The sequence below is a fragment of the Chiloscyllium plagiosum genome, chromosome 41 (genome assembly GCF_004010195.1).
Source record: "Chiloscyllium plagiosum isolate BGI_BamShark_2017 chromosome 41, ASM401019v2, whole genome shotgun sequence".
Lineage (NCBI taxonomy): Eukaryota > Metazoa > Chordata > Chondrichthyes > Orectolobiformes > Hemiscylliidae > Chiloscyllium > Chiloscyllium plagiosum.
The window spans coordinates 19,647,889-19,673,060 of NC_057750.1; the positions used below are offsets into that span (position 1 = coordinate 19,647,889).

The following is a 25,172-nucleotide window of genomic DNA, read 5'->3' on the forward strand; positions in this document are numbered from 1 at the left end:
CCAGGTCAAGCCCTCAGTCATTGCCTTGCACTGGACATCGAGCCGACTGCCAAATTCAATAAAACCTGACAGTGCTACTGTCCAGAAGTTAATAGAAAGAAAACTAAAAAAAATTAGTAAAACTAGAAAAAGAAACAGTAAATGAGAAAAGAAGATAATGAAAGGGGACGAGAGTGGATAGGGTTGAGCCTACTCTGCCTCCATCTTGCAGAGATGTTGACTGACTCAAATCCATGTTGGCCCTACTCGCCAACTGCTACAAGTCCATGCTGGGTCTACCCACCAGCCCCGATGAGGCCACATTGGGAATATTCACTAACCACCCACGAGTCCATGTTTGGCCTACTCACTGCCGATGCCATCGCAACCAGTGTGTATGACGTATTCAGCACATTTCAACCACATTTCTATGCAGACCAAGCCAAAAAAGATATTTTCTATTTTGCCTTGTTTATTTTCTTACTCCCAAATGACCTTCTACTAGAATTCATGTGCTAGAATTCAGCACCTCCTTTCTGTAACCCACCAGTATTGTAATTTGATGAACTTCTGCCCATTTCTCATCTGCCTGAATATGTGATGGTCTCCATTCCCTCATCAAGATGCCATTTTTATTCTCCTTATTGTGCTGTCTGGGGCGGGGTGCATGTCTTCATCTGGAAGGAGTCATGGTGGTATGAGCGCCCCCTGTGGACAAGGGGGAAAGTTTCCTTTCATTTATGATGTATGTTGGTATGTTGTAGAAGTAGCTGTTCGAAGTTTTGATTTAGTAGTTTTGGAAGTTGCATTTTTAAACTTATACAAATTGTTTATGGTTTTCACTCAGTGTTCTTCCTCCCGATGGGTCACGGACTGTTTCGGGTGATCATGGCTAGCTATTCGTTTAAATGGTGCACCTGTAATGTTAAGGGGTGTCATTCACCAATTAAGAGCAAAAAGATACTCTCAAGCCTTAGAAAGGAGAGGGTCAATGTGGTTTTGTTACAAGAAATGCACTGAACTGATAAGGAGCATTTGAATTTGCAACAGGGAGGATTCGGCCAGGTGTTTTTCTCATCCTTGAATTCGAAAAGTAGAGGCATTGCTATTCACATCCGGAAGAATCTCTTGTTTCAAATGCTAGGCTAAATTAAGGATGAGTGCGGGTGATTCATAAATCTTACAGCTTTACTACATGGAGAGGAATATGGGATTCTGAATGTATATTGCGCCCCGGCACATCGCCTTAAATTCTTAACAGATCTGCTTTCTAGGTTGATAGCCCTAGGGGTGCGTCATACAATTATAGGGGGAGATTTTAACTGTTTTATTGACCCCGAGGTGGACAGGATGTCTCAGGGTCTTGCAGGTATGTCTCCACAATCCAAGCAGTTGGTGGACCTGAACAGGGAGTTGGGGTTGTGGGGTGTGTGGAGATGTCTTCACCTTGAATGGAGGAACTTACCTTTTTTCCGAATCCATATCAGTGCTGTACTAGAATTGACATATTTCTTGTCCCATTGACTTTTTGAATTCGGTGCAGTCTTGCAGAATAGGGAACATAGCAGTTTCTGACCATATGGCAGTGTACATGGAGGTCAAGGCCAGCGGTGGTGGGACGGGCTGCTAGCACTGGCACATGGACCCCCTTCCTCCTGAAAGATAGCAAGTTTATAGAATATTTCTCGCTGGAGTTTAAAATCTTTTGGGATATTAATTTAGGTATGGCCAGTAACCCATTGGTGCTGTGGGAGACTGCCAAGGCCTATGCACAGGGTTTGATTATTTCTTAAATTCTTCTATTCTATCATTCTCTTCCTCGAAGTGGGAGAGCAGCAATATTTGCTAGAGGCTCGCCTGAAGGCAGCTGAGACAGCATACTTTGACAGACTGTCTGCAACCAAATTGCAGTGGATTAGGGCAACTTTGAATGCTGCACTCACCCAAACAGCAAAGAGGGAAATCTCTTTTGTGAAACAGAGATTATTTGACAATGTTGATAAATCGGGTAGATATCTAGTGTACTTGGCCAGAAAGAAGAATGCCCCCCAATCTACTACATCTATCAGAGAGAGTGCTGGTACTGTTAATTGCAATGGTAAAAAGACAAATGCGGCATTTAGAAAGCTTTATTTTGAGCTGTATTGGTCGGAGGGCTGTGAGGACAGAATGATGAAGACTGATTCCTTTTTTAAGACCCTGGAAATTCTGGGTGTAACCCTAGAACAGGTCCCCTTTCTGAATGCTCCCCTGACAATTCAGGAACTACAAGAGGCCGTGAGGCTGATCCAGAGTGGTAAATCACCCGGACCAGATGGATTTCAAAGTGAGTTTTTTAAGGAGTACAGAGACAAGCTGGCCGGGCCACTCTCGGATACGTACAATTACTCATTCAGTCAGGGCTGCCTCCCATCTTCTTTGAGAGAAGCAAATATTTCTCTTATTCTTAAGAAAGGAAACACCCCAGAGGATTGATAGGCCCATATCATTACTGAGCATGGATTTTAAAATCCTGTCGAAAATTAAGGCTGGAGAGGACATTACCTTTTATTGTAAAGGAGGACCAGATGGGTTTTATTAAGGGTAAATAGGTCTATCAACAATATTAAAAGAGGATCAAATATGGTCTAAATATGCCAGCAGAGATCAATCCTTGGTAGTCTCCCTGGATTGCCAAATGGGTGGCAGTGCTGTATAGTGATCTGAACAGTGAGCGGTTCTCACGAAGGGTATAAGGTCAGATAGTTTTAGTGTCGCTGAGGCTACCATAAAGGGTGCTCTCTCTCGCCACTATTATTTACAGTGGTGATTGAGCCACTGGCGGAAGCTATTCGGATGGATCCCAATATAACTGACCTGCAGGTTGGGTCAGGTAGGCATAAAATCATCCTCTATGCAGATGACGTCCATCTCTTTTTAACTCATCCAATGACATCTGTGCCACGCTTAATACAAGTGATTAATTTATTTGGTTTGTTTTCAGGGTAAAAAATTAATTTCATAAAATTGGAGGCAATGCCTGTGGGGGGCCTTACTAGTATATTCAGTGTTGGGGATGGAACCCGTTTCCCCTTCCGGTGGTCACAGGGAGATTTTCTGCATTTAGGCATTTTTATTATCCTAGTGTTTGAAAAATTATATAAAGCCAACTATGTGCAGTTGTTAGAGAAGATAAGGCAGGACCTTTGATGCTGGGAAGATCTTCCGATATCGTGGTTGAGCAGAATAGCACTGGTTAAGATGAATGTTCTTCATTGTTTATTATATCCAATGCGAATGCTCCCTTTGATGCTGCAAAGGCAAGCACTGTGCAGGGTTTGCAGTTGGCTTGGATCTTTTATTTGGCATCATAGGCTGCCTATTATTAAGTTGGATAAATTACAGCTTCTGCAGGAGAGGTTTGGGGTCAAGATTTTCTGGACTTTAAGAAATACCAATTGAGTTCTTTACTATTCTATGTGGCTGAATAGGCCTGTCAGGATCCGTGATCAATCTGATTGCACATTGAGGCCTCCCAGACAAAATGCCCTCCTATTAATTTGTTGTTTCTGGACAAGATGAGAATTGTTATGGATCACTGCAAAAACCCAAATGTCCTAAACACAGTTAAAGCATGGAGTATGATGTGGCAGGGCGAGGGCAATTTACAAAAAACTTCCCCTTTCACTCCAATAGTGAGAATGTTGGGATTCCAGCCAGGGTTGATGGATTCTGGCTTTAAGCTCTGGGAGTTCCAGAGGAATCTCCTATTTTGGAGATCTATTGGATGGGGAGGACATGATGTCCTTTGAGCGGCTGAGTCAGAAGTTCGAGTGACCGAGGAGAGATCTCTTTCGTTAATTCCAGTTTGGAGACTTCATACACAAAATGACTACATTGATGGCTAGTCCCTACAAGTCGGATATGGAGATGAGAGTGCTCCAGTCTATGGGTACCCACTCGGTTAGCACTCTCCATCACTTGTTAGGAAGTTATGGTTTGAAGGACATTGAACGGCTATGCAGAAACTGGACTCAAGAATTGGGGGTGGAAGTCTTGTCAAAGATATGGGAGGATATCTCGAAAAAGGTTAGGAAAATCTCGATTTGTAATAGGAGCTAGGCTATTCAACTGAAGGTACTCCATTGGGCTCACTTGGCACCAGAACAGCTTGCAAAATTCAAGTCAGGAGTGTCCCCAATGTGACCGAAGTGTAAAATGGAGGTTGGTACTCTTACTCATTGCTTGTCGTCATGCCACAAGCTCCACAGGATGCCAAAGCGATTGTTTCCTCAAAGGATTTGGGAACTGAGGTTAAGTTGAATCTGGTGTCCCTCCTTTGGGTCTTCCAAATCTTCCCTTTTTGGATGCACATGGGAATAAATTGATTAATATTCTTTCATTCTGTGCGAGGAAGAACATTTCTGATGAGCAGGGTGTCAGAGATTCCCCCTGGACCTTCGGGCTGGCGTAGGTTAGTCATGGAACACATCCCCCAGGAATTCCTTACGAGTATGGTGCACTGGAAAAGGGAATTTGTTTACAGAACTTGGCGGCACTTTTTGAATTATATTGATGCAGACTTACCGGTTATATTGTTCAGGGTCTTTGTGTACCTGTGAGGGTTGTGTCTGTCGGTCTTGAGCCCCCTGGGGGGTGGGGGGGGATAGACTCCTGAACAAATATGTTTTTACTTACTATTGCTTCCAGTGGTGGGGCGCTTTAGTGAGATTGCACTGAGTGCAGTAATTTAAATGAATATAATTTGAGTTACCTTGCTACAACTTGGTTTAATTTTATTTTGTTTGTTTATTCATTTTTCTGTTTTCTCCTTGGTTATTTATTGAGTTGCAGTTTTTGTAGAGATTTTTTGCTTTTTTCTCGTGTTTCGGTAGTTTGTGGAGTAAAGTAGTGTTTGTTTTCTATTATTGTTATTATATTATAAAGTTGTCACACTATTTTGTACCGATTTTGTACTTTTGTAAGAAACTTAAAATCTTATTTCTCAATAAAAGTAATTATGAAAAATTATTATTTTTAATACTCTGTAATAACATTCTGTTTCTCACTTTCTTCTTCAATGTACGCTTTTTGACGCAACTGCTTTAGTTTTTCATTTTCTGTTGTAATTCAGCTAGCTTCTTTGAAATAAACATATCTTTGTCCTCCACCTGTTCTTGTTTTGTCTCAATCATGTAATCAAAGATACTTTCTGATAATTGAACTTCAACTTCCTTAACTTTCCTCTTTGATTCCACCTCCTGTTGTAACCTATGGCTTTGTTACCACACAGTCAGGAAAAACACCAGGATATACTTCATGTAACAGCTCAGTTGTCTGATTTTCCACTGGCTTTTCAACCACAGTAGGCATCTCCCTGCGATATCATTGCCAAAGATAAACTGTACTTTCAGAACCACGAATTTCTCTATCACTGCTACCACCAGTTTTGACCAGAATCTCCAACCACACTTTATATCATGGAAGACTGCTTTTTCACCCCGAGTTTCACTCACTCACTCTCTCTCTTTCTCTCTCTGTCTCTGTCTCTGTCTCTCTCTCTCTTTCACACACACACACGCACACACCACATGCCTCATCAGTACTTGCCATGACTTGTCTCTCATAACCCCACATTCCTCTGTCCATCCCCATAGCAATTTCAAGACCCATTTCCAATCTATGCATATTTGCCTATTTTTCATGGTCCTTTGTAGTCTCTATCCCAACTTACTGGCTCAACCATTCGCCAGACCATGAAAGTCAACTCACTAATATCGATCATGGGCTGACCTCAGGAATCATGAAAAATGAGATAAAGTAAAGTTATATAAAAATAAGTGATTAGTGTTTATTTTGCAAATTTATTATATTGAGAAAAGCTCTCGTGCCACACTAATCCAGTAAACTCTCAGCCTTCTGTCAATTGAGTGAAATGGCAACAATTGTCTTTTTAATACTGTACTGTTAATAAAGTGCAACAGGGATAAATCCCCAGACAGTGTTAACATTTCCAATGCGGTTTGACAGTTTGAATTTATCGTTGACGGTTCATTGACATCTCAACAATTCTTCAACAGCTTTGACCATTCTTTCATGTGCAATTATAAACACGTTCATGTGCAGTGTTAACAATCCCAAAAGGCACCTGACCTCTTCCAAAGGGAATGTATCACTTCCTAAGGTGTCCTGGGACCACATCCTTTTGACTTCAAAAGGTTACGCTGTCTCTCCAAATGAATTCTCAACTTTAGATCTGTTTCTACCATGTTTAACTTGTACACTTTAAGGTTTAGATACCTATTCCTCCCAAATCACATGACTAGAGGCTGCTGATGATTTATATGAGCAGTTTCCTTCAGGAAAACTGATTGCACAGTTTAGAACACATCCCTATTCCACCCACCACACTCCCAACTTCCCACAAAAGCAGCAAAGGCTGGCTTTAATGGTGGGATTCTGAATTCAGACATGATCATGTGACTGAAGAGCTTACCTATGTGAAAATTCAGGCCTCGGTCTCTAAAACATCTGGCAAGTCTCCAATACAAACAAAGCAGTACAAAATGGTGAATCTAAAACTACTGTGTATCAGATTGTGATGGATATTCTCAAATGGGACAGACGGTTACTGGAATCCTAGAGATCAGATCAGACCAACCTCCCAAACGTTGCACATTGTTTTATTTCTTCAAATAAAAGAACACAACTAATTTAGTGACGATCCTCTTCATACAGTTAACAGGTTTGTGTAATAAAGAAGACACAATACCTTCGTTGAAACAGAAGGAGATGAGGAGAGATGTTTTTGATGGTGGCACAGCTGATGGTGGCCGATATATTGTGAGGCATGAGCCATTGAATGTAGAGGCTGGTGGGGTGGATGATGAGCAGGGCCAGTGCGAGGGTATTTTCTAGCCTAGATGAGCCTTCAGCACAGGTAATCTTTGTACTGGAGAAATGCCAACTTCCGACTTTGCACACAATGTGAAGCAATAGATAGTTGCTTCTAAGTTGAGAACTCAAATTATCCGCTGTATGAACACATCCAAGGAATGAGCAGGGCTGTGAATCAAAGCTCTGTTAGTTAAGCTCCAGTTACAGTTATTTATGGAAGTAATACAAGAAAGTTTGCATGACTTGGAGGTGCCGGTGTTGCGTTGGTGTGGACAAAGTTAGAAATCACATAACACCAGCTTATAGTCCAACAGGTTTATTTGGAAACACTAGCTTTTGGAATACCGGTCCTTCCTCAGGTGTTTGCAGTAGATTTTCAGTAATCCTTAAAAACAACTCCCTGACCAGATCAGAAGTATTTTCTTTACTCATACATATGGTGTGGGCGTCGATGGCTAGGCCAGCATTTGTTGACTGCCCCTTCCTTTAATTTCAAAAATATACTTAATTCATAAAAATATCGTTATATACCTACATAGTCATTGGAACAGTTTGTTCCTGTGCAGTCTTTGCATATTGAGAGCAAACAGTGGAAGTTTGACTCCTGACAGTTCCAACAAACCAAAGAGCTTTCCTTTGTTATGCAACATATTATTTACATATATTTGAGGCACCAGGAGTGTCCGATAACTGAATGGATACCAATTGCAGAAAAACAGTGGTCTTTCCTGACTGTGACTTGGCGACAGCTGCCCCAAACATCCATACGTCCTCAGCAAGTAGTTCTGAACCTTGGAATGTACCAATCTACAACACTCTATTGAGGACATCACGGAAGAAACAACACATTTTGGGAAGACCAAAGAGCATCTTTCACCAATTTGATTTTCTTGTGGTGCAGTTGATGTTTGTCTCAGTGTGTGCCCTGGGGAACAGACCATAGAGCACAGAGTCCCACGTCTCGGAGTAGCTCGGAATGAATCTTGACAAAAACCACTGCATTGTTCTGCAGATACATTGCAGCAGGAGATTCTTTTCCCTGTATTTTGTACCAAAATATATGTGACAATAAATAATTAAATCAAAATGAGATGTGTGACAGTCTCTAATGTCTCACATTCACATCAAGGGCAACATGTGATGGTGCATAGAGTCCGGGTATATGTGAGGGATCTCACAGGTGCTGCTTTTCTCAGAGACAGCCAAACGATGTCATACAAAGTTCTGGTAATGAGGCATTCTGCTGCAAGTCTTTGACAATCTGCTCAGGGAACAACCCGACATGATCCACCTCTCCTTTTCCCACAGGGTCTCGAGGACGCTACATGCTGACCACTTCCCGATGGACATGGGGCCCAGTGAATCATCATAGAATCCTCATATTGTGGAAGCAGGCTATTCAGCCCATCAAATCCACAACGACTCTCCAAAGAAACATCCCACCCAGACCCACTGCCCTACTCCTGTATCAGTGCATTTCCCTAGCTAACCCATCTCGCCTGCATATCCCTGGATGCTATGGGGTAATTTAGCATGCACCTAACCTGCACATCTTTCGACTGTGGGAGGAAACTCATACAGACACAGGGAGAACCCACCCTCCACTTCCGGCACCTTCCGTTGCCTCCACAAGAGGTGCAAAACCTGCGCCCACACCTCTACCCTCACCTATGACAAAGGCTACACATCTGACAGAAATTTTCCTGGACTTCCACACACGTCATTAACTGTGACCATTGCTCTCGATGTGGTCTCCTGTACATTGGGGAGAAAGGATGTCAACTTGCAGAATGTTTCAGAGAACATTTCTGGGACATACACACGACTCACCCCCACTGCCCTGTGGTCGAACACTTCGATTTCCCCCTCTTACTCCGCCAAGGACATGCAACTCCTTAGCCTCCTCCATCGCCACTCCCGAACCAACCGACGCCTGGATGACGATCGCCTTTTCTTCCACCTTGGGACCCTCCAACTGTACGGGATCAATGTTGATTTTACCAGTTTCCTCATTTCCCTTCCCCCACCTTATCTCTGATCCAATCTTCTAACTCAGCACTGCCCTCTTGAACTGTCCTACCTGTCCATCTCCCTTCCCAACTTTCTGCTCCATCCTATTCTACCATCACCCCAACTTCATCTACCTATTGCATTTCCTCCAGCCCTAACCCCCCTCCCATTTATCTCTCAGCCCACTTGGGCCAACCCCCCCCAATTCCTGATGAAGAGTTTATGCTCAAAACGTCAACTCTCCTGCTCCTTCAATGTTGCTTTTTTAGCACTAGCCTTTTTGACAGGGAGGATGTGCAAACTCCAAACAGACAGTCACCCCAGGGTGGAATCGAAGCCTGGCCCCTGGTGCTGTGAGGCAGCAGTGCTAACCACTGAACTATTAGACCGGTCCAAGATGGTTTTATCTGCATATTTCTCCACGAAGGACAGATGATACGGAAAGGTCCAACTGCTTAGAGGCCAATGCATCCCTTTGCCACACTGGTGACAGTAGACCCTCAGTAGCTGGTGTTTGCGTACTGATGTAGCCATTAGGATGAATCAAAAAGCTGTGGTGCTGGAAAAAGCACAGTTGGTCAGTCAGCATCCAAGGAATAGGAGAGTCAACGTTTCAAGCATAAGCTCCCATTCCTGATGAAGATGCCTGAACATCAACTCTCCTGCTCCCCAAATGCTGCTGACCCACTGTGCTTTCCCAGCACCACATGTTTTGTCTCTAATCTCCAGCATCTGCAGTCCTTGCTTTTTCCTCGGCCATTAGGATGAGGGCAGTGCTGGGTACATTTTTTCCCCCTACCCCCGCCTTCCCAGAGCTTTGTCCTTGGTGTCCCCGTGGACACAATCCACCTTACGTCTCAAACTAAGTGGAAAGTGGCTCAGGTGACTGCAACGGCACAGGTTTGGGGAATGGGCCAGACCTGCACCACATACATCAACTGAGAAAGTGCCTCAAAACTGATGACCGGGCAGTGGAGTGGGAGTGAAGCTGTTGGTGTGGAGCAGTCAGATCCAAATACGGATTCCCTCTCCAAAGTCTATTTTGGAGTGCACATCTCTCATGTAGGTGTGTGATATCCTGTCAAAGGCCCTCTCCTGATCCAGACTGATGAGGCAGAAAGGACTACTACCACCACCACCACCACTCCATCCTTGCACGTAGGAGATCATATCCCCGAGGGTCTCAGAGATCATCCTGTTCGGTACAGCGCCAGTTTGGTCAGGGTGAAGCTCTGATCCTACAGCAGACCTGACCTGGTTGGTGATGACCTGAATCAGGATTTTGTAATCTGCAGTCAGCAGTGAAACCAGTCACCAATTTCTGATTTCCCTGATGTCCCCCTTTTCACTTGTAGACGAGATACATTTCCTTATGGATTCACTCTGGCCGGAAGCATACTGTCGTACCCCTCCAGCAGGTCCTGGCCTAAACAAGTTCCACAGAACAGAATACAAGTCGGCCAGTAAGCCATCCTTTCCAGAAGTGTTAATCTTTTCAAAGGACTCAAGAGGTCAACTCATCTGGAGATAATGGCTGGGCCACCCTCTCCTACATGATATTGCCTAAGGTCTCTATGACAGAGGATTGAAATGCATGGGAGACTGCTCTGCCTGTGAGCTTCATGTCATTTAATTTGGCGTAAATGGAGTTGTTGATCCTCAGGATGTCACAGTGAGATGACGCTGCTAATGACCAAATATGGGGCTGACGCTGATTGTTTAGAATTCGGGTTTCTTCCCATCCAACGCTCACCCTTCCAAAGTCTTCCACCTGAGGCAACCATCTCGTTTGCCCAGTGGCAGCACCTACTTTGACGGTGAGCAGAATGGGAACATTATTGTTGTTCCAGGAGACCAATAAAGTAACAGTGCTGGTGTTTGAATAGACACTATTTAGGGCTCTGCCAGCGATTTTATTACAGAATCCCTACAGTGTAGAAACAAGCCCTTTGGCTCAACAAGTCAACACCAATCCAGAAAATAATTGGAAACAATTGGTTTCCTCATCTGAGCAAGCATGTTGGAAATGGAGAAACTGGGAAAATGGAATAGTCCTCACATGAAGCTGCACGGTGATATCACTAGTCCCTATCATACTTCTCATTATCTCCTTCCAATCATTTATGCGTAATGGCTCACTCTAACTATAATATCTATTCCTGCAGAACTAGCCTTTTCACTATTATATTTGTTTCCGGCCCATTTGCCAATAACACGTCATATAGAGAAACGTAAGAATGATGGCTACATGCGCAGGCTCTGAGCCACGTCACAGTCAATAGTGGAGAGAGATAGAGAGAAGCTTGATGGAAAGCAGTGACACAGACAACATAGTTCACAATCAGCTTCCTATAAGGACTCCAATTCATTTTCATCACATCTGTTCCAGAAACGTGGAAGCATTGAAAGTCGGATCCGGAGTAGGACATCTGGCCCTTCAAACTTGCTCTATCACTCAATATGACCATGGCTGATCATCCAACTCAGTACCTTTGATTGCTTTGGCCCTAATAACAATATCTAATTATAACTTATTGAAAACATTCAATGTTTTGGCCTAAACTGCTTTCTGCAGCAGAAATTCCATAGGTTCACCCTTCTTTGGGTGGAAATCTCTCTTAGTCCTCATGCTAAATGGCCTTCCCTGATTCTGGAACCTTCCACACCAATGCTTCAATGTGACTTCACTTCCCCAAGGAGGATTCCTTGATTGTTAGAGACACCAGTCTCATCCATTCCATTATCAATACTTCTGCTCTCACCCATTTCTCTCTCTCTCTCAGAGGCTTTGCACTTTAATCTGCCAGAAGAGAACCATGTCTCTTCCCAATCTTCATTATAGGAATTTTTTGCAAATCTTGGTAATGACATTGTTTTCTGGCAAATTGATGGTCATCCATATTTTCAATGCTGGTCAATCACTATACATTCATCTTTTGATGTTGAATGAGAAACCAATAGAATTTGATGATTGTATCATTGAGTTGATGTGGAAGACTGTGTGAATTGTTTTGTTCTCTGACGGAAATCATGTAAATCTTGTGTACCACTGGTACAGGCCTTATATTCGAACTGTCATCTTCTTCATATCTCTTGAGAGTATGAGGTTACAGAGTTCTGTGGATGCCAGACAATATAACCAATGCCCATTCACTCATCCTGTTAATTTTCAACCCAGATGAAGCCACTTGCTTGCTCTTCCTCTATGGATGCATTTACACCTTGGTAGCTTTTCTGTTAGGTTGACTGGATATCTTTCTACAGCCTGTAATCACTTCCCATTTTACATTGAACTGCATATTTGCTGTTCTTTCACAAAGACCCTGTTCTAGATCATGTGGTACACATTGGTCTTCTCAGTTGGCTGGGAAATTGCTGCAAGAATTTGCAGAGGGAAATCTGAGGTTTCTACCTCTGTATCTATTTTTACTCTTTTAGTATTTGTGCATCTTTAAATTAACGAACCATAGTGATTACTGGTAAGTAATTACACATTTGCACCATTACACATTTCATTCCTGTGAAGCCAGAGTTAACATCTCCATGAGGTGTATGAAAATCTGTGCTTTTGCTCAGCCTGGAATTAATTAAGTTGGTTTTCATATCAACTTTCACTTGAGTTGATATGGTGTACTTCAGTCTGTGTACATGTGTGTCCATCTATCAGATGACCTCTCAACACTGTCTGTTTTTGTTTGTTCAATTATTCATTTCTGATCAATACTTTGACTGCATTTTATTCCTGGAATCGGTCATGATGAAGTTTGGAATGTTTACTCAAAAATGAATTCTGTTTACAGACATGACAGGATTGGGGATAACTCAGTTAATTATTAATCAAACTCCTGCTTTAAGTCAGCCCTAAAATAAAGTTAAAAATCACACACAACAACAGGTTATAATCAAACAGGTTTATTTGGAAGCACTACATTTTTAGAAATTTAAAACTTTTAGAATCACTAAATTCACCTGGAGAACACGAGCCGCCCACTTCTTGAACTTGGATTTAATTATCCCATCACAACTTTATGGATGAAGGTACAATCAGAATTGTTCATATTGTCGCAGACTTTCAGAGCTGGGCCAGATGAGTGAAGCTTGGCTCAATAGCTGTGGGATACCAATGTGTGTCTCTACACAGTACGTGAGGAGACTGCCAAATAACCTTAGATCCCAGGGAGCAAGAGTCCATTTTGAACACACGCAAGCAAATCAATTCATGTTGTCTCACTGTGAGGAAGAGACGCTTGCTGAAATACCTGCACTACTGTGTGTTTTAAAATGCCAATGGAAATGTGGTGAGTAAGAATGAAAGAGGGAAAAAGAGAAAGAAAGAAAAAGGGAGAGAGCAAAAGTAAAGATGAAAGATAGCATTAAAAAGTTTGAGTTTCTATCATTGTCCTAACTGAACCAACGGGCTATGCAGATTCACGTTCTAAAATATGTTTAATCACTGTTGCTATGTGGAAAATGTGGTAGGCAATTTGTATATAGCAAGATTCCACAATTAGGAATCTGACCAGGTAATCCGTATTTTCTCATGATCATACTTGAGTTTTAAATATTGGCCTCAGGCACTGTGCCATATTCCCTTCTATGCCTCAAATATTGTCATGAGATTTTTTATGTCTGGATGAAGAACAGATCTGGTGTCAGTTTAATGCTTCAGCTAAAAGCTGGCACATCTGACATTGCAGCACTCCCTCAGTCGGGCACTCCAACAATACAGCACTCCCTCAATACTGACTCACTGACAGTGCAGCACTCCCTCAGTCGGGCACTCCAACAATGCAGCATTCCCTCAGTACTGACTCACTGACAGTGAAACACTCCCTCAGTATTGACTCACTGGCAGTGCAGCACTTCCTCAGTGTTGGACGGCACGGTGGCATAATGGTTAGCACTGCTGCCTCACAGCGCCAGAGATCTAGGTTCAATTCCCGACTCAGACGACTGACTGTGTGGGGTTTGCACATTCTCCCTGTGTCTGCGTGGGTTTCCTTCGGGTGCTCCGGTTTCGTCCCACAGTCCAAAGATGTGCAGGTCAGGTGAATTGGCCATGCTAAATTGCCCGTAGTGTTAGGTGAAGTGGTAAATGTAGGGGTATGGTTGGGTTGCGCTTCGGCAGGTCAGTGTGAACTTGTTGGCCTGAAGGGCCTATTTCCACACTGTAAATAGTCTAGACTAGATTAGATTACTTACAGTGTGGAAACAGGCCCTTCGGCCCAACAAGTCCACACCGCCCCGCCGAAGCGTAACCCACCCATACCCCTACATTTACCCCTTACCTAACACTACGGGCAATTTAGCATGGCCAATTCACCTAACCTGCACATCTTTGGACTGTGGGAGGAAACCGGAGCACCCAGAGGAAACCCACGCAGACACGGGGAGAACGTGCAAACTCCACACAGTCAGTCGCCTGAGGCGGGAATTGAACCCGGGTCTCAGGCGCTGTGAGGCAGCAGTGCTAACCACTGCGCCACCGTGCCGCCCAGTGGTTAGCACTGTACTGACAGTGCAGCACTCCCTCAGTATTGACTCACTGACAGTGCAGCACTCCCTCATTACTGACTCACTGACATCAAATCACTAGCAACTAATAGACAACAAGAAAAACTATTTGTGTCCTCAACATTCAGTACAATCACTTTGTGTGTATCTCTGTCTATCTCTTTCTCCTCTGCTTCTTTAGGATAATTGTGTCGCTCCTTCTCATGCGCCCGGCTTTCTGCAGCAATTCCCTGGATGGTTTCCATGGCCAGTTCACATCTTTCAATTATCCCCAAGGCTACCCTGATAATGTGCAGCAGAGCTGGGATATCCAAGTTCCTAGGGGCTATGGCATCAAACTCTACTTCAGCCACATCAATATTGAGCCATCAGCCAACTGTGCACATGACTCTGTGCAGGTAACCCATTTAGCTGAGAACAGCCTTTATTGTCATGTGCACTCGAATCAATGCAATGTAAAGTTTGTAATGTCACCCCTTGATGCCATCTTATGTACAGAACACCTAGATACAGATACTTTAAGTGTCGTTGCACATTTGAAAGAGCGAAAAAAGACTAATACCGGATTACAGTGCTTAAGAGTCCAGAATAAGAATAAAATGTGTCTTTACAGTACTCAGGTTATACTCATTTTCCAACAGGAGTCTGTGCCCACTGGGCTTCAGAACACAAGGCCATGCTGCCTCTATGTTCTGGCCTCAGTCCCCGACTCTCTCTGTTACCTGCTCCGGGACGTGACCATGACTCGCTCAGTTCCCAGCTCTGGGATTTGGCCCGCACTTACTCTGCTTCCCACTCCGGGACTCAGCCTGCACTCGCTCTGTTCCCCGCTCCAGGACTCAGCTCACACTTTCTCTGCTTCCCGCTCCGGTACTCAGCCCACACTCTCTCTGCACCCTGTTACGATACTCGGCTCACTCTCTCTCTGCTCTCCACTCTGGGACTTGGCCTGCACTCGCACTCTTTCCCGCTCCAGGACTCGGCCCAAGCTTGTCCATAGAGAGCACAAATTGCCAAATTGTTAATACAGTCCTAGTTGAAGTGATGAACATGAATTTAGTTGCCAGTTTTTCCTCCTAACAATAAGATAACTTGCTTGCCTATCCTTATATTTATTACTGCGACAAGTCTAAATTCTTGGTAATAATCTCTTTGTTTTTATAATGTACATCTCTATTACTTTAAGAACATGGGAACTGGAGTAGGCCATTCAGCCATTGAGCCTGCCCCATCCACTCTAGATTATTGCTGATCAACATCCCAATTCCACTTTAGAACCAGAAGTGGAAGCAGAAGAAGGCCTTTCAGTCCATTGAACATTTACTTTACTTTTATCACAATAACAAATGATTCCCTTAATGATTGGGAATCTGTCTATCTCAGCCTTAAATAAAAGTTATCGTCCAGCCTCAAGACTCCTCTGTGGTAAAGAATTTCACAAATTCACCACTCTCTAAGAGAAAGAAATCTCTTCATCGTTGTTTTAAAAGGGTAACACTTTGCTTTGAGATTGTGCCCACTAGTCTGAGGCTCCACATTCAAATTGTTCCTGTAAGAGTTGTAAAAACTTGTAGACTATACAGTCTGCCTTACAGTATCCCATTAGCAAAAGCCTGATAGCCTAAGAATTATCATTTCATTCCAAAACTTTGCTTTCTATTAACTAATCCTCAATCCATTCTAGTATATCTCCATAATTCCACATTGTATAATTCTATTTACTAATTTTCTATGGGACCTTAACAAAAGCCTTCAGGAAATCCACACAAACCTCTATATTGTCTATCCTCAATATATCCTCAAACAGTAGGACAAGTGTGTCAAATATGATTCTCTTTCATAAATCCATTTTTATTCTGACCATTCTTGCCATTTTTTCCAAATATTCAGATATCTCACATCTTATAACTAACATTTTGTTCCACCACAGATGGCAAGCTAACAGGTCTGTTGTTCTCCACTCGCTCTTTCTCTTCCTTCCTTCTTAAATATTAACGCTATATTTACCAATTTCCAGTCAGCAGAAATCTTTCCAAAATTGATGGAATTAAGAAAGGTAACCACCAATGACTCTATGTCTCTTTGCTGCTTCCTTCAACACTCTGGGATGAAGCTCAACTGCTCCAGAAGGTTTATAAACCCTTAATTCATCCACTGTGACCTCTTTACTGATACAAATGTTTTTTTAGCTTTTCAGTTACACAGGTCCCTTGGTTGCCTCACCTCTCGGAGGTTTTCTGTATATTCAATGTGAAGACAGATGCAAAATAACTAGTTTATCCACATTTACCAATTTTCCACATCCCCTTCTAATATTTTTCCTTTCATGAGTAGAAACTTCCATGGTCAGCATTTATGTTCCTTGCTAGCTTGCATCTATATTTGGTTTGCCCTTTGCTTGTCAGTTTCTTGGTTCTCCTTTCTTCAAGTTTGCTCATTCTCCCCGTGTCTGCGCGGGTTCTTCCTGGTGCTCCGGTTTCCTCCCACAGTCCAAAGACATGCAGTTTAGGTGACTTGCCCATAGTGGTCAGAGATGTGTAAGTTAGGTGCATTAGTCAGGGGAAATGTAAAGTCATAGAGGAGGGGAATGGGTCTGGGCAGGATATTCTTTGGAGTGTCGGTGTGGACTGTTGGGCCTAATGGCCTATTTCCACAATATAGGGAATCTATGATTCTGATTCTAAATTTCTCCCAATCCTCATGCCCGCCATTATTTCTGACATTCTTATATTTCCTTTTAATCCAATGGAACAGTAACTTATTTCCTTTACTATTGTTGATGCATTTGTTTTCCTTTGGTTGGAGGTGCCTTAGGAATGCATATCTGTTATAGACATGATAGTATTCTTTAAATATTCGCCATTGTCTGTCGATTGTATTTTCCCCAGTCCACCTCAGCAAGCTTACTCCTCATTGACTCAGAATTTCCTTTGCTCAGACTTAAAACTGTAGTTTCAGAAAGAACCTTGTTGCATTCAAACTTCATTTAAAATTCTATTGTATTACAAACATTATTTTGCAAAGGTCCCTTTACAGTGTGATTATTAATTAACCTTTCTCCTTAAACAACATCAAATACAAAATATAGTGATTCCCTACTTGGTTCCTCAACATATTATTCCAGAGAGCTATCTCGCACATACTCCAGGGGTTCATCCATTTGTGCTGACTTGCTTACTCCTGTTATATGCAGATTTACATTGCCCATTAATACTCAGGTTACATGTACTTGTAATTTCTTAATTTAGAGCATGCCCAATATTGGAACTATGTTTTAGCATTCTATAAACAATTCCCACCGATTCTACATCTTGATCTTATACCAAAGAACCTACCGTACTAACACACTCATATATTTCCTTACTGGGAGTGATACTCTACTTCCTTTTGTTTTGTCCAAGCCTTCTAAATGGAAGATGTTCTTGTATATTCAGTGCCAAGTCTCTATAATGGCAATTAAATCATATCCATTTACCTCAGTTTGCACATTCAAATCATGAACTTCTTTTGTGAATGATGCATGCTTTCATATGAAGTGCTTTAACTCAGCCTTTTGAATATTATTTTCCATTTAAACCTATTTGATTTATCTGCCTGCCTGCCTATCCATCAACTATCTCCATCATCTGTCTAATGTATCTATAATGTGTTTTTATCTGTCCACCAATTTAATTGTCTATCTTTATGTTTCTTCACAGCCGTCCTATATTGTCTAGCTGTTTTTATATTTTTACATTGATCTTATGTATGTTTCCATTAGTCTTGCAGTCTATCCCTCAATCTCCAAATTTTTCGATGTAACTATTTCCATTGATTGTAGGTCTCTATTTGAGGGTCTCACAGTTGAAACTATGAAACTAATATTATTGTGTCATTTCATTTTCCCAGATCTTTTGTGATGAAGCCATTTATTCTCCAATCTGTAACAATAGCAAAGAGGACGTAGATTTCCAAGTCCCCCAAGAATACCACACCACAGGAAATTGGATGAAAGTCACTTTTAAATCAAATTTCTCCAATGAAGAACGTTATACTGGATTTGTTGCCCATTATGCAGCAGTTGGTATGAAGTTACTAGAAATTCACAGTCAGAATAGCATAAGGTCATTTGGGCTTTTAATTTGTGCTGATGTGTGTTTTAACATGATCCCTCCTCCTTTCTCTTCGTTTCATGTCATCCTTCTATTCCTCTTTCCCCGTGCATTAAAGCAGGATGTATATCTTGTGTCTGCACTTCTGAGCATTTCTGTGCTATTGAACCTGTGTGTATGAGTATGTGTGAGAGTGTGTGCATGTGTGTCTATGGTCATATGAAGTTTGTGTATGCGTGTAAATCTCTTCATATATCCGTCTGTGAATGAGTCTGTATGTGTTTGAGAATGCAGATGGGGGTATTTATGTGTTTACGTGTCTATATTGTTTAATTGTGCGTGTGACAGTGAATGTGTTTTTGTTGGAAACCTACATTTTGCATTTTTCTGAGTATATATCCATGAATCTGTATCTGTGTGCATTCGTGTTTCTATGTGTCCATATGTCACTATGTCGCTAGGTGTGTGTATTCTTTCATATGCTTTTGTTGTATGTTTTCCAAGAGAAGTGATGGTCCAGTAGTATTAGCACTAGACTATTAATCCAGACACCCAGATACTAATCTGGGGACCTCAAAGTAAGAGCCTCTGACATCAAGGCCACATTTAATAACGTGAGCAAACCTGGCATCAGTAGAATCAGGGCGGAAACTGTCCACTGGTTGGAGTCAATCTGGCAGATAGGACGATGGTTGTGGCTGTTGGTCATCTCAACTCAAGGAGATCTCTGAAGGAGTTACACTATATAGTGCTCTCGGCCCAATTACCTTCAGCTGCTTCATCATCACATTCTTTCTATTACCGGGTCAGAAGTGGGGATGTTCGCTCTCCACTGGCCCGCATGAGTGCAGTTCCAACAACACTCAAGAACCTTGACATAATCCAGTATAAAGCAGCCTTTTGATTGATAGCACATCCATAAACGTTCAGTCATCCCACAGTTTTGAAATTCTCTTCCCAATGGCAATTTGGTCTACCTACAACACATGGATTTCAGCTGTTCAAGAAGGCAGCTTACCACTACCTTCCCAAGGACAATAAATGTAGATGCCACGAGTTATGCCCTCATCCAAAGACTGAATTTAAATAAAAAATGCATCAAGACCTGAAGATTTGAGCTGACAAGTGCCAAGTAAACTCATACCAGGTTAATGTCCATCTCCAACAAGAGAGATTTTAACCAATCTCGCTTGACATTCAGTGACATTACCATTACCACTGTCACCATCCTCAGGATACCCATTGACTACAACCTGAACTGGACTTGGCATATAAATGCAGTCGATGCAAGAGTTTGGAAGCCTGCAGTGAGTAACTCACCTCCTGACAACCTGAATCTTCTCCACTCAGCACAAAGCACAAGTCAGGAAAGTGACAGAATAGGCCTCACTTGCCTGGATGAGTGCAGCTCAAACAATGTGCACGGATCTTGATATTAAGCAGGGCAAAAGAAGCCCATTTTATAGACACGATATCCACCATCTTAAATATTTAGGTCTTTATCCAATGTCAACATGGTACATCATCGACAAGATGATCTGCAATAATTCATCAAGGGGCCTTGAACATCACCTTTCAAATGTGAAACATCTGCCACCTAGAACATGAGCAGCCGATGCCGGTGAACACCACTTCTGTAAATTTTTTTTAATTCACTCATGGGACCTGGACATTGCTGGTTGGCCACCAATTTATTGCCCATCCCTGTTTGCCCTTGAAAAGGTGGTGGTGAGCTGAAGTTTTGAACCTCTGCAGTAGACATGTTGCATGTAGGCACATAAAGCCTTTAGGGAGGGAATTCCAGGATTTTGACCCAGTGACACTGAGGGAACAAAGATACATTTCCAAGTCAGGATGGTGAGTAGCTTGGAGGGGAACTTGCAGGTGGTGGTGTTCCCGTTTATCTGCTGCCCATGTCCTTTTAAATGGAAGTGGTCTTGCATTTGGAAGGTGCTGTCTGAAGATCTTTGATGAATTTCTGCAATGCATCTTGTCGACAGTATAAACTGCTATTATTGAGTGTCGCTGGTAGAGGGAGTGAATGCTTGTGGATGCAATGTCAATCAAGTGGTCTGCTTTAGCCTGGATGGATTAAGCTTCTTGAGTTTTGTTGGTGGTGCACCCATCCAGGCAAGTGGTAGCCTACCTTTTATCTTAGCCTGCTGGACACACTTTCCTCATTCCTGAAGAAGGGCTTATGCCTAAAACGTCGATTCTCCTGTTCCCTGGATGCTGCCTGACCTGCTGCGCTTTTCCAGCAACACATTTTCAGCAGTATTCTATCACACCCCTGTCTGTGCCTTATAGTTGGTGGACACTTTGGGGAGTCAGGAGTTGAGTTACTCATTGCAGTATTTCTAGCCTCTGACCTGATCTCATGGCCACTGTGATGGGTCCGGTTGAGTTTTTGGCCAATGGTCACATCATTAGATGTCAAGTGCTAGTGATTAGATTGTCTCTTGTTAGAGATGGCAATTGCTTGGCATTTTTGTGGCCTGGATGTTATGTGCCACTTCTCAGCCCAAGTCTGGAGATTGCCTCGAGCTTGTTGCATTTGAGTAAGGATTACATTCACTATTGACATAGTAACGAATGGTGCTAGAAATTGTGCATCCATTGTTGAAAATCCCCACTTCTGACCTTATGTTGGATGGGATTATTGATGAAGCAGTTGAAAATGGTTGAGCCTAGGACACTTCCATCTTCCACAACCATCTTCCTATGTGCCAGTTATAACTACAAAAAGCAGAGTGTTTGCCCTCTGATACCCATTGATTCCTGTTCTGCTGAGGTTCCTTGATGTTATACTTGGTTGAATGCAACCTTGATGTCAAGGGTTGTCACTCTCTCCTCAACGTTCTCCTTTCTGCCACATAATATCCTGATTTGGAACCATTCCTTCAATGTCACTGGGCGAAAATCCTGGAACGTACTTCCCAAGAGCACTGTGTCCTAACACGACCTGGAATGTAACAGCACGAGAGGGCATCACCACCTTTCTCCAGCACAATTGATGCTGACCTATCTAGCAATGCCCACGTCCTTTTAATGATTAATTAAAAGATTTTCACACCTATTTGTGATTCCTAATTCAGTCTCTGCCCGAGCAACATCACGGCAGTACTGTGAACAAAGATCAGACATCATGGATGCGGAAATCAAAATGGTCTCATCTTGGCATGATGTGAGACCATGTGTGGTCTGAGGCCAGTATTCTTGACTATAATTGTCAAACTCTGCCCAATCAAATCTTCAACTTCACCAACACATCAGTATCTGTGCCAGCTGTCAATAGTGCCTTGTGCACTAACACCATCATCACTACCACCATTCTGGCATGTGTCCCTTCCACTGCCTTGTGCATTTGGGATGGGAATTTCAGCATCATTGACATTCTGAACAGTGGGCACCCTGGCAGTGCCCATCATCTTCTTCCCCCTGTACAAATTAAACTTAACTTGATGCCCCCATCTCAGAGCAGGATGGGTCAAATGGAGCTCTGAGGAAGGGTCACTCGACCTGAAACATTAACTATAATTTCTCTCCACAGATGCTGCTAGAGCGGCAGAGCTTTTCCAGCAATTTTTGTTTTTTTTTCTGATTTTCAGCATCTGCAGTTCTTTCAGTTTTCATCCAGAGGTTACAGGCTTAGACTGTCTAGTATTTCCTGTTATGGCAATGTGCTCATTCCAGTCTGGGTGTCGAGTTATCAGCCCAAACTCAGCTGTTGGCATAACTTACTGCACTGCTGCAGATGTGTGACAGTGTCCAACCAACCATAACTCCCAAGAATAAGAATACCAAGGAGAAGGGTAATCCTCTGTATAGAAATGGGTTTGAGAGTTGGGAACTTGCCCAACTCCCAGTTATTGTTCCCTTGACAAAATCCTATATTTCAATTCTTGACTCTGTCTCTTTCCTCTTCCCTGTCCCACCCAACTGTCCCTGGCAATTTTGCTCTGCATCTGCCCAAAGCCCAAGGAGAGAAACCATAAAACTGACAAGTGACATATACCTGTCTCTATTTCATTGTAGATGTCGATGAATGTAAGGAAGAGAATCCTTGCAGCCATTATTGCAACAACTATATTGGAGGATTTAATTGCTCTTGCCACCCAGGCTACTTCTTGCAAGAAAACCAAAGAACCTGTGGGGGTAAAAAGTTTTCTATCTTTCACTTAAATATTTCATTGTGTTATACCACCATAAAGTTGGAATTAGAGAATGGAATGGATCCTAACCATTAATGCCCACGTCCTTTGAATGATTAAATAAAAGGTCACCTCTATTTGAGATTCCTAATTCAGTCCCTACCAGGGCAACATCACGGCAGTATTGTGAACAAGCATCAGACATCATGAGTACCTGGCGATGGTGACTCACATCAAAGGAAAGGATCCATTTTGATTCACTGTCTCCATTCCAGTGCACTAAATGAGCCAATCAGCTAAAGCCTCAACCCTTCATCTACAACTTTGCAATGTCAGTTTTGTTTTGGTTGCTTCCTTGCTTTTCTTGATGTCAACATTTCACTGCTTTTGAAAACAGCAATTTTCATCTTTATGTCAGCCTTGGTTCGTGGAAAGGTGTACACTTTTCTCAGCTCAAGCTAGTTGTGAGTTAGATCCCACTCCAGAGACTAAAGCACAACAATTTAGGAAGGGAACTCCAATGCAGTGCTGGACTGTCAGAAGTGCTTCTAAATGTAATCGAGTCGTGTTCCCTTCTGTAATGCAAGATAACCAGACTGCCAAATCGGTCACATCAAGAACCTATGTGAAAAACCAAGAGCTCAATTTCTTTTTTGATTGAGTTTTTAAAGGATTTAATATTGACCCACTGTAGCGGGGAGAACAACTATGTCATTTATGAGAAATAAATAGCCATTGGACTTCCTGAGGATGGGTGACAATATCTTCCTGAATCAATCCTCAGCAATTATTCTTTTGAAGGTGTCCCTGACAGTTGAAACTGGTGCCTAGATCTGATTACTATCCCATTGAAGAAAGTTCCAATATTACATCACCCTTTATTTTCCATCAGAGGCAAATGTTTAATGACAATACTCTCTAAATGGCTAATAGGGTTATAAGCTGAAAATGTGTTGCTGGAAAAGCGCAGCAGGTCAGGCAGCATCCAAGCAGCAGGAGAATCGACGTTTCGGACATGAGCTCTTCTGGATGCTGCCTGACCTGCTGCGCTTTTCCAGCAACACATTTTCAGCTCTGATCTCCAGCATCTGCAGTCCTCACTTTCTCCTCGATGATTTTAACCTACTGTGAATCCTCTTGCAAGGATGCCTTCCTTGAAGAAGCTCTCTTCCAGAAGGGCTCATGCCCGAAACGTTGATTCTCCTGCTCCTTGGATGCTGCCTGACCTGCTGCGCTTTTCCAGCAACACATTTTCAGCTCTGATCTCCAGCATCTGCAGTCCTCACTTTCTCCCCATAGGGATATAAGACAATATCCTTTGATATTTCAAGTAACCTCCTGAAATACATCTGCTGAATACGAATAGAGATTTACGGTATAAACTGCCCCATGTAGGATATATACACCAATCTGACAGAGTAAAAGAACACGTCACAGAAATATAATCCGATCTAAAGTAGCACTACTTTTGAATTAACACTGATTACAGTTGTTATTCTGTCAGTCTGATATCCATCCTGTGCTTTTCCAACAATAGTGAACCGCAGTGGGGAAGTGTTCACAAAATTCAGTGGTATCATCACCAGTCCAAATTATCCCGAAGTTTATGCAGAGAATTCTGAGTGCCATTACAATATCCAGGTCGACCCAGGATTTGAGGTGGTCCTGCAATTCGCAGAGGACTTCGAGGTGGAAGGGGATCCTTCAACTGGCTGTTTGTCCGATATCCTAAAGGTATGGCTATCTTTTATAAATGGCAAGTCCCTTAATCCCTACAGCAAGTTCCTAAAGGCAGTACTGGGCCTGTTGAGTCTCTCGATTTTGTTTCACTGCAAAAGGAGGAAGGCCATTCAATCTCTTGAACTGTATTCAGTAATGGTTTTGAAAGGTTAATTTTGGAGGCTGCATCATGGTGCACCCAAACTCTAACTCAAGATCCTGGTGGGGTCAAATGCACTTTCCCTAGCTCCTGATTATCTGAGTAATTATATCCAGCTTCTCATGTAACATGTGCTATTGTACAGTAAACTAAATTTCATTGTTAATACAAGTGAATCTTCTTGATGAGACTCACTCACAGTTAATTCATTAACACTATTAATGAAACAGAACCTTAGGGCAGTACAAGACGAGCATTCTATATTCTCTAATAGTATTTGGTTCCATATCACAAATAACATGTATACACAATATATTGGAATAATGAAGAGATTGTTACAACACAGCATAAACCCCTCTGCTAATTTTAACCAGCAACACTGAAAAGATTCAGTCTGTGCTATAATCTGTTAAAATTCAAGAGGCAAAGAACTATCTCAAAAGTCACTATTTAAAGTAAAAATTAACAACTTTATTTTTTAAAGCCTGACAGAGAATAATTAACTAACAACTACTTACAACTCCTTTCTCAAAACTATATTTTACCTACCCCTCTACAATACTGGTCTGATAAAAAAAAATCTGATATACAATTTACAAAAGAAAAATCACATTTCAGCACCAGTCAGCTTTGCCGAGTGTCCTCTGTAGATTTTCCTCTGTCTTTTTTTCT

The 25,172-nt window shown here is 42.3% G+C and overlaps 1 protein-coding gene across 2 annotated transcripts in view; it reads left to right on the forward strand.

The window, feature by feature from the left end:
• The first annotated feature begins 12,950 nt into the window (after window positions 1–12,950).
• LOC122542923 (complement C1s subcomponent-like) overlaps window positions 12,951–25,172 on the forward strand; it is a 44,231-nt gene continuing 32,009 nt past the window's right edge. The window contains exons 1-5 of one of the 2 annotated variants that reach the window (XM_043681066.1): window positions 12,951–13,163; window positions 14,561–14,777; window positions 18,268–18,442; window positions 22,506–22,625; window positions 24,159–24,355. In XM_043681066.1, the coding sequence (XP_043537001.1) occupies window positions 13,147–13,163; window positions 14,561–14,777; window positions 18,268–18,442; window positions 22,506–22,625; window positions 24,159–24,355 (726 nt within the window). In that variant the 5' untranslated portion in view covers window positions 12,951–13,146. The remainder of the gene's footprint in view (window positions 13,164–14,560; window positions 14,778–18,267; window positions 18,443–22,505; window positions 22,626–24,158; window positions 24,356–25,172) is intronic. The other variant, XM_043681067.1, reaches the window with a different exon arrangement.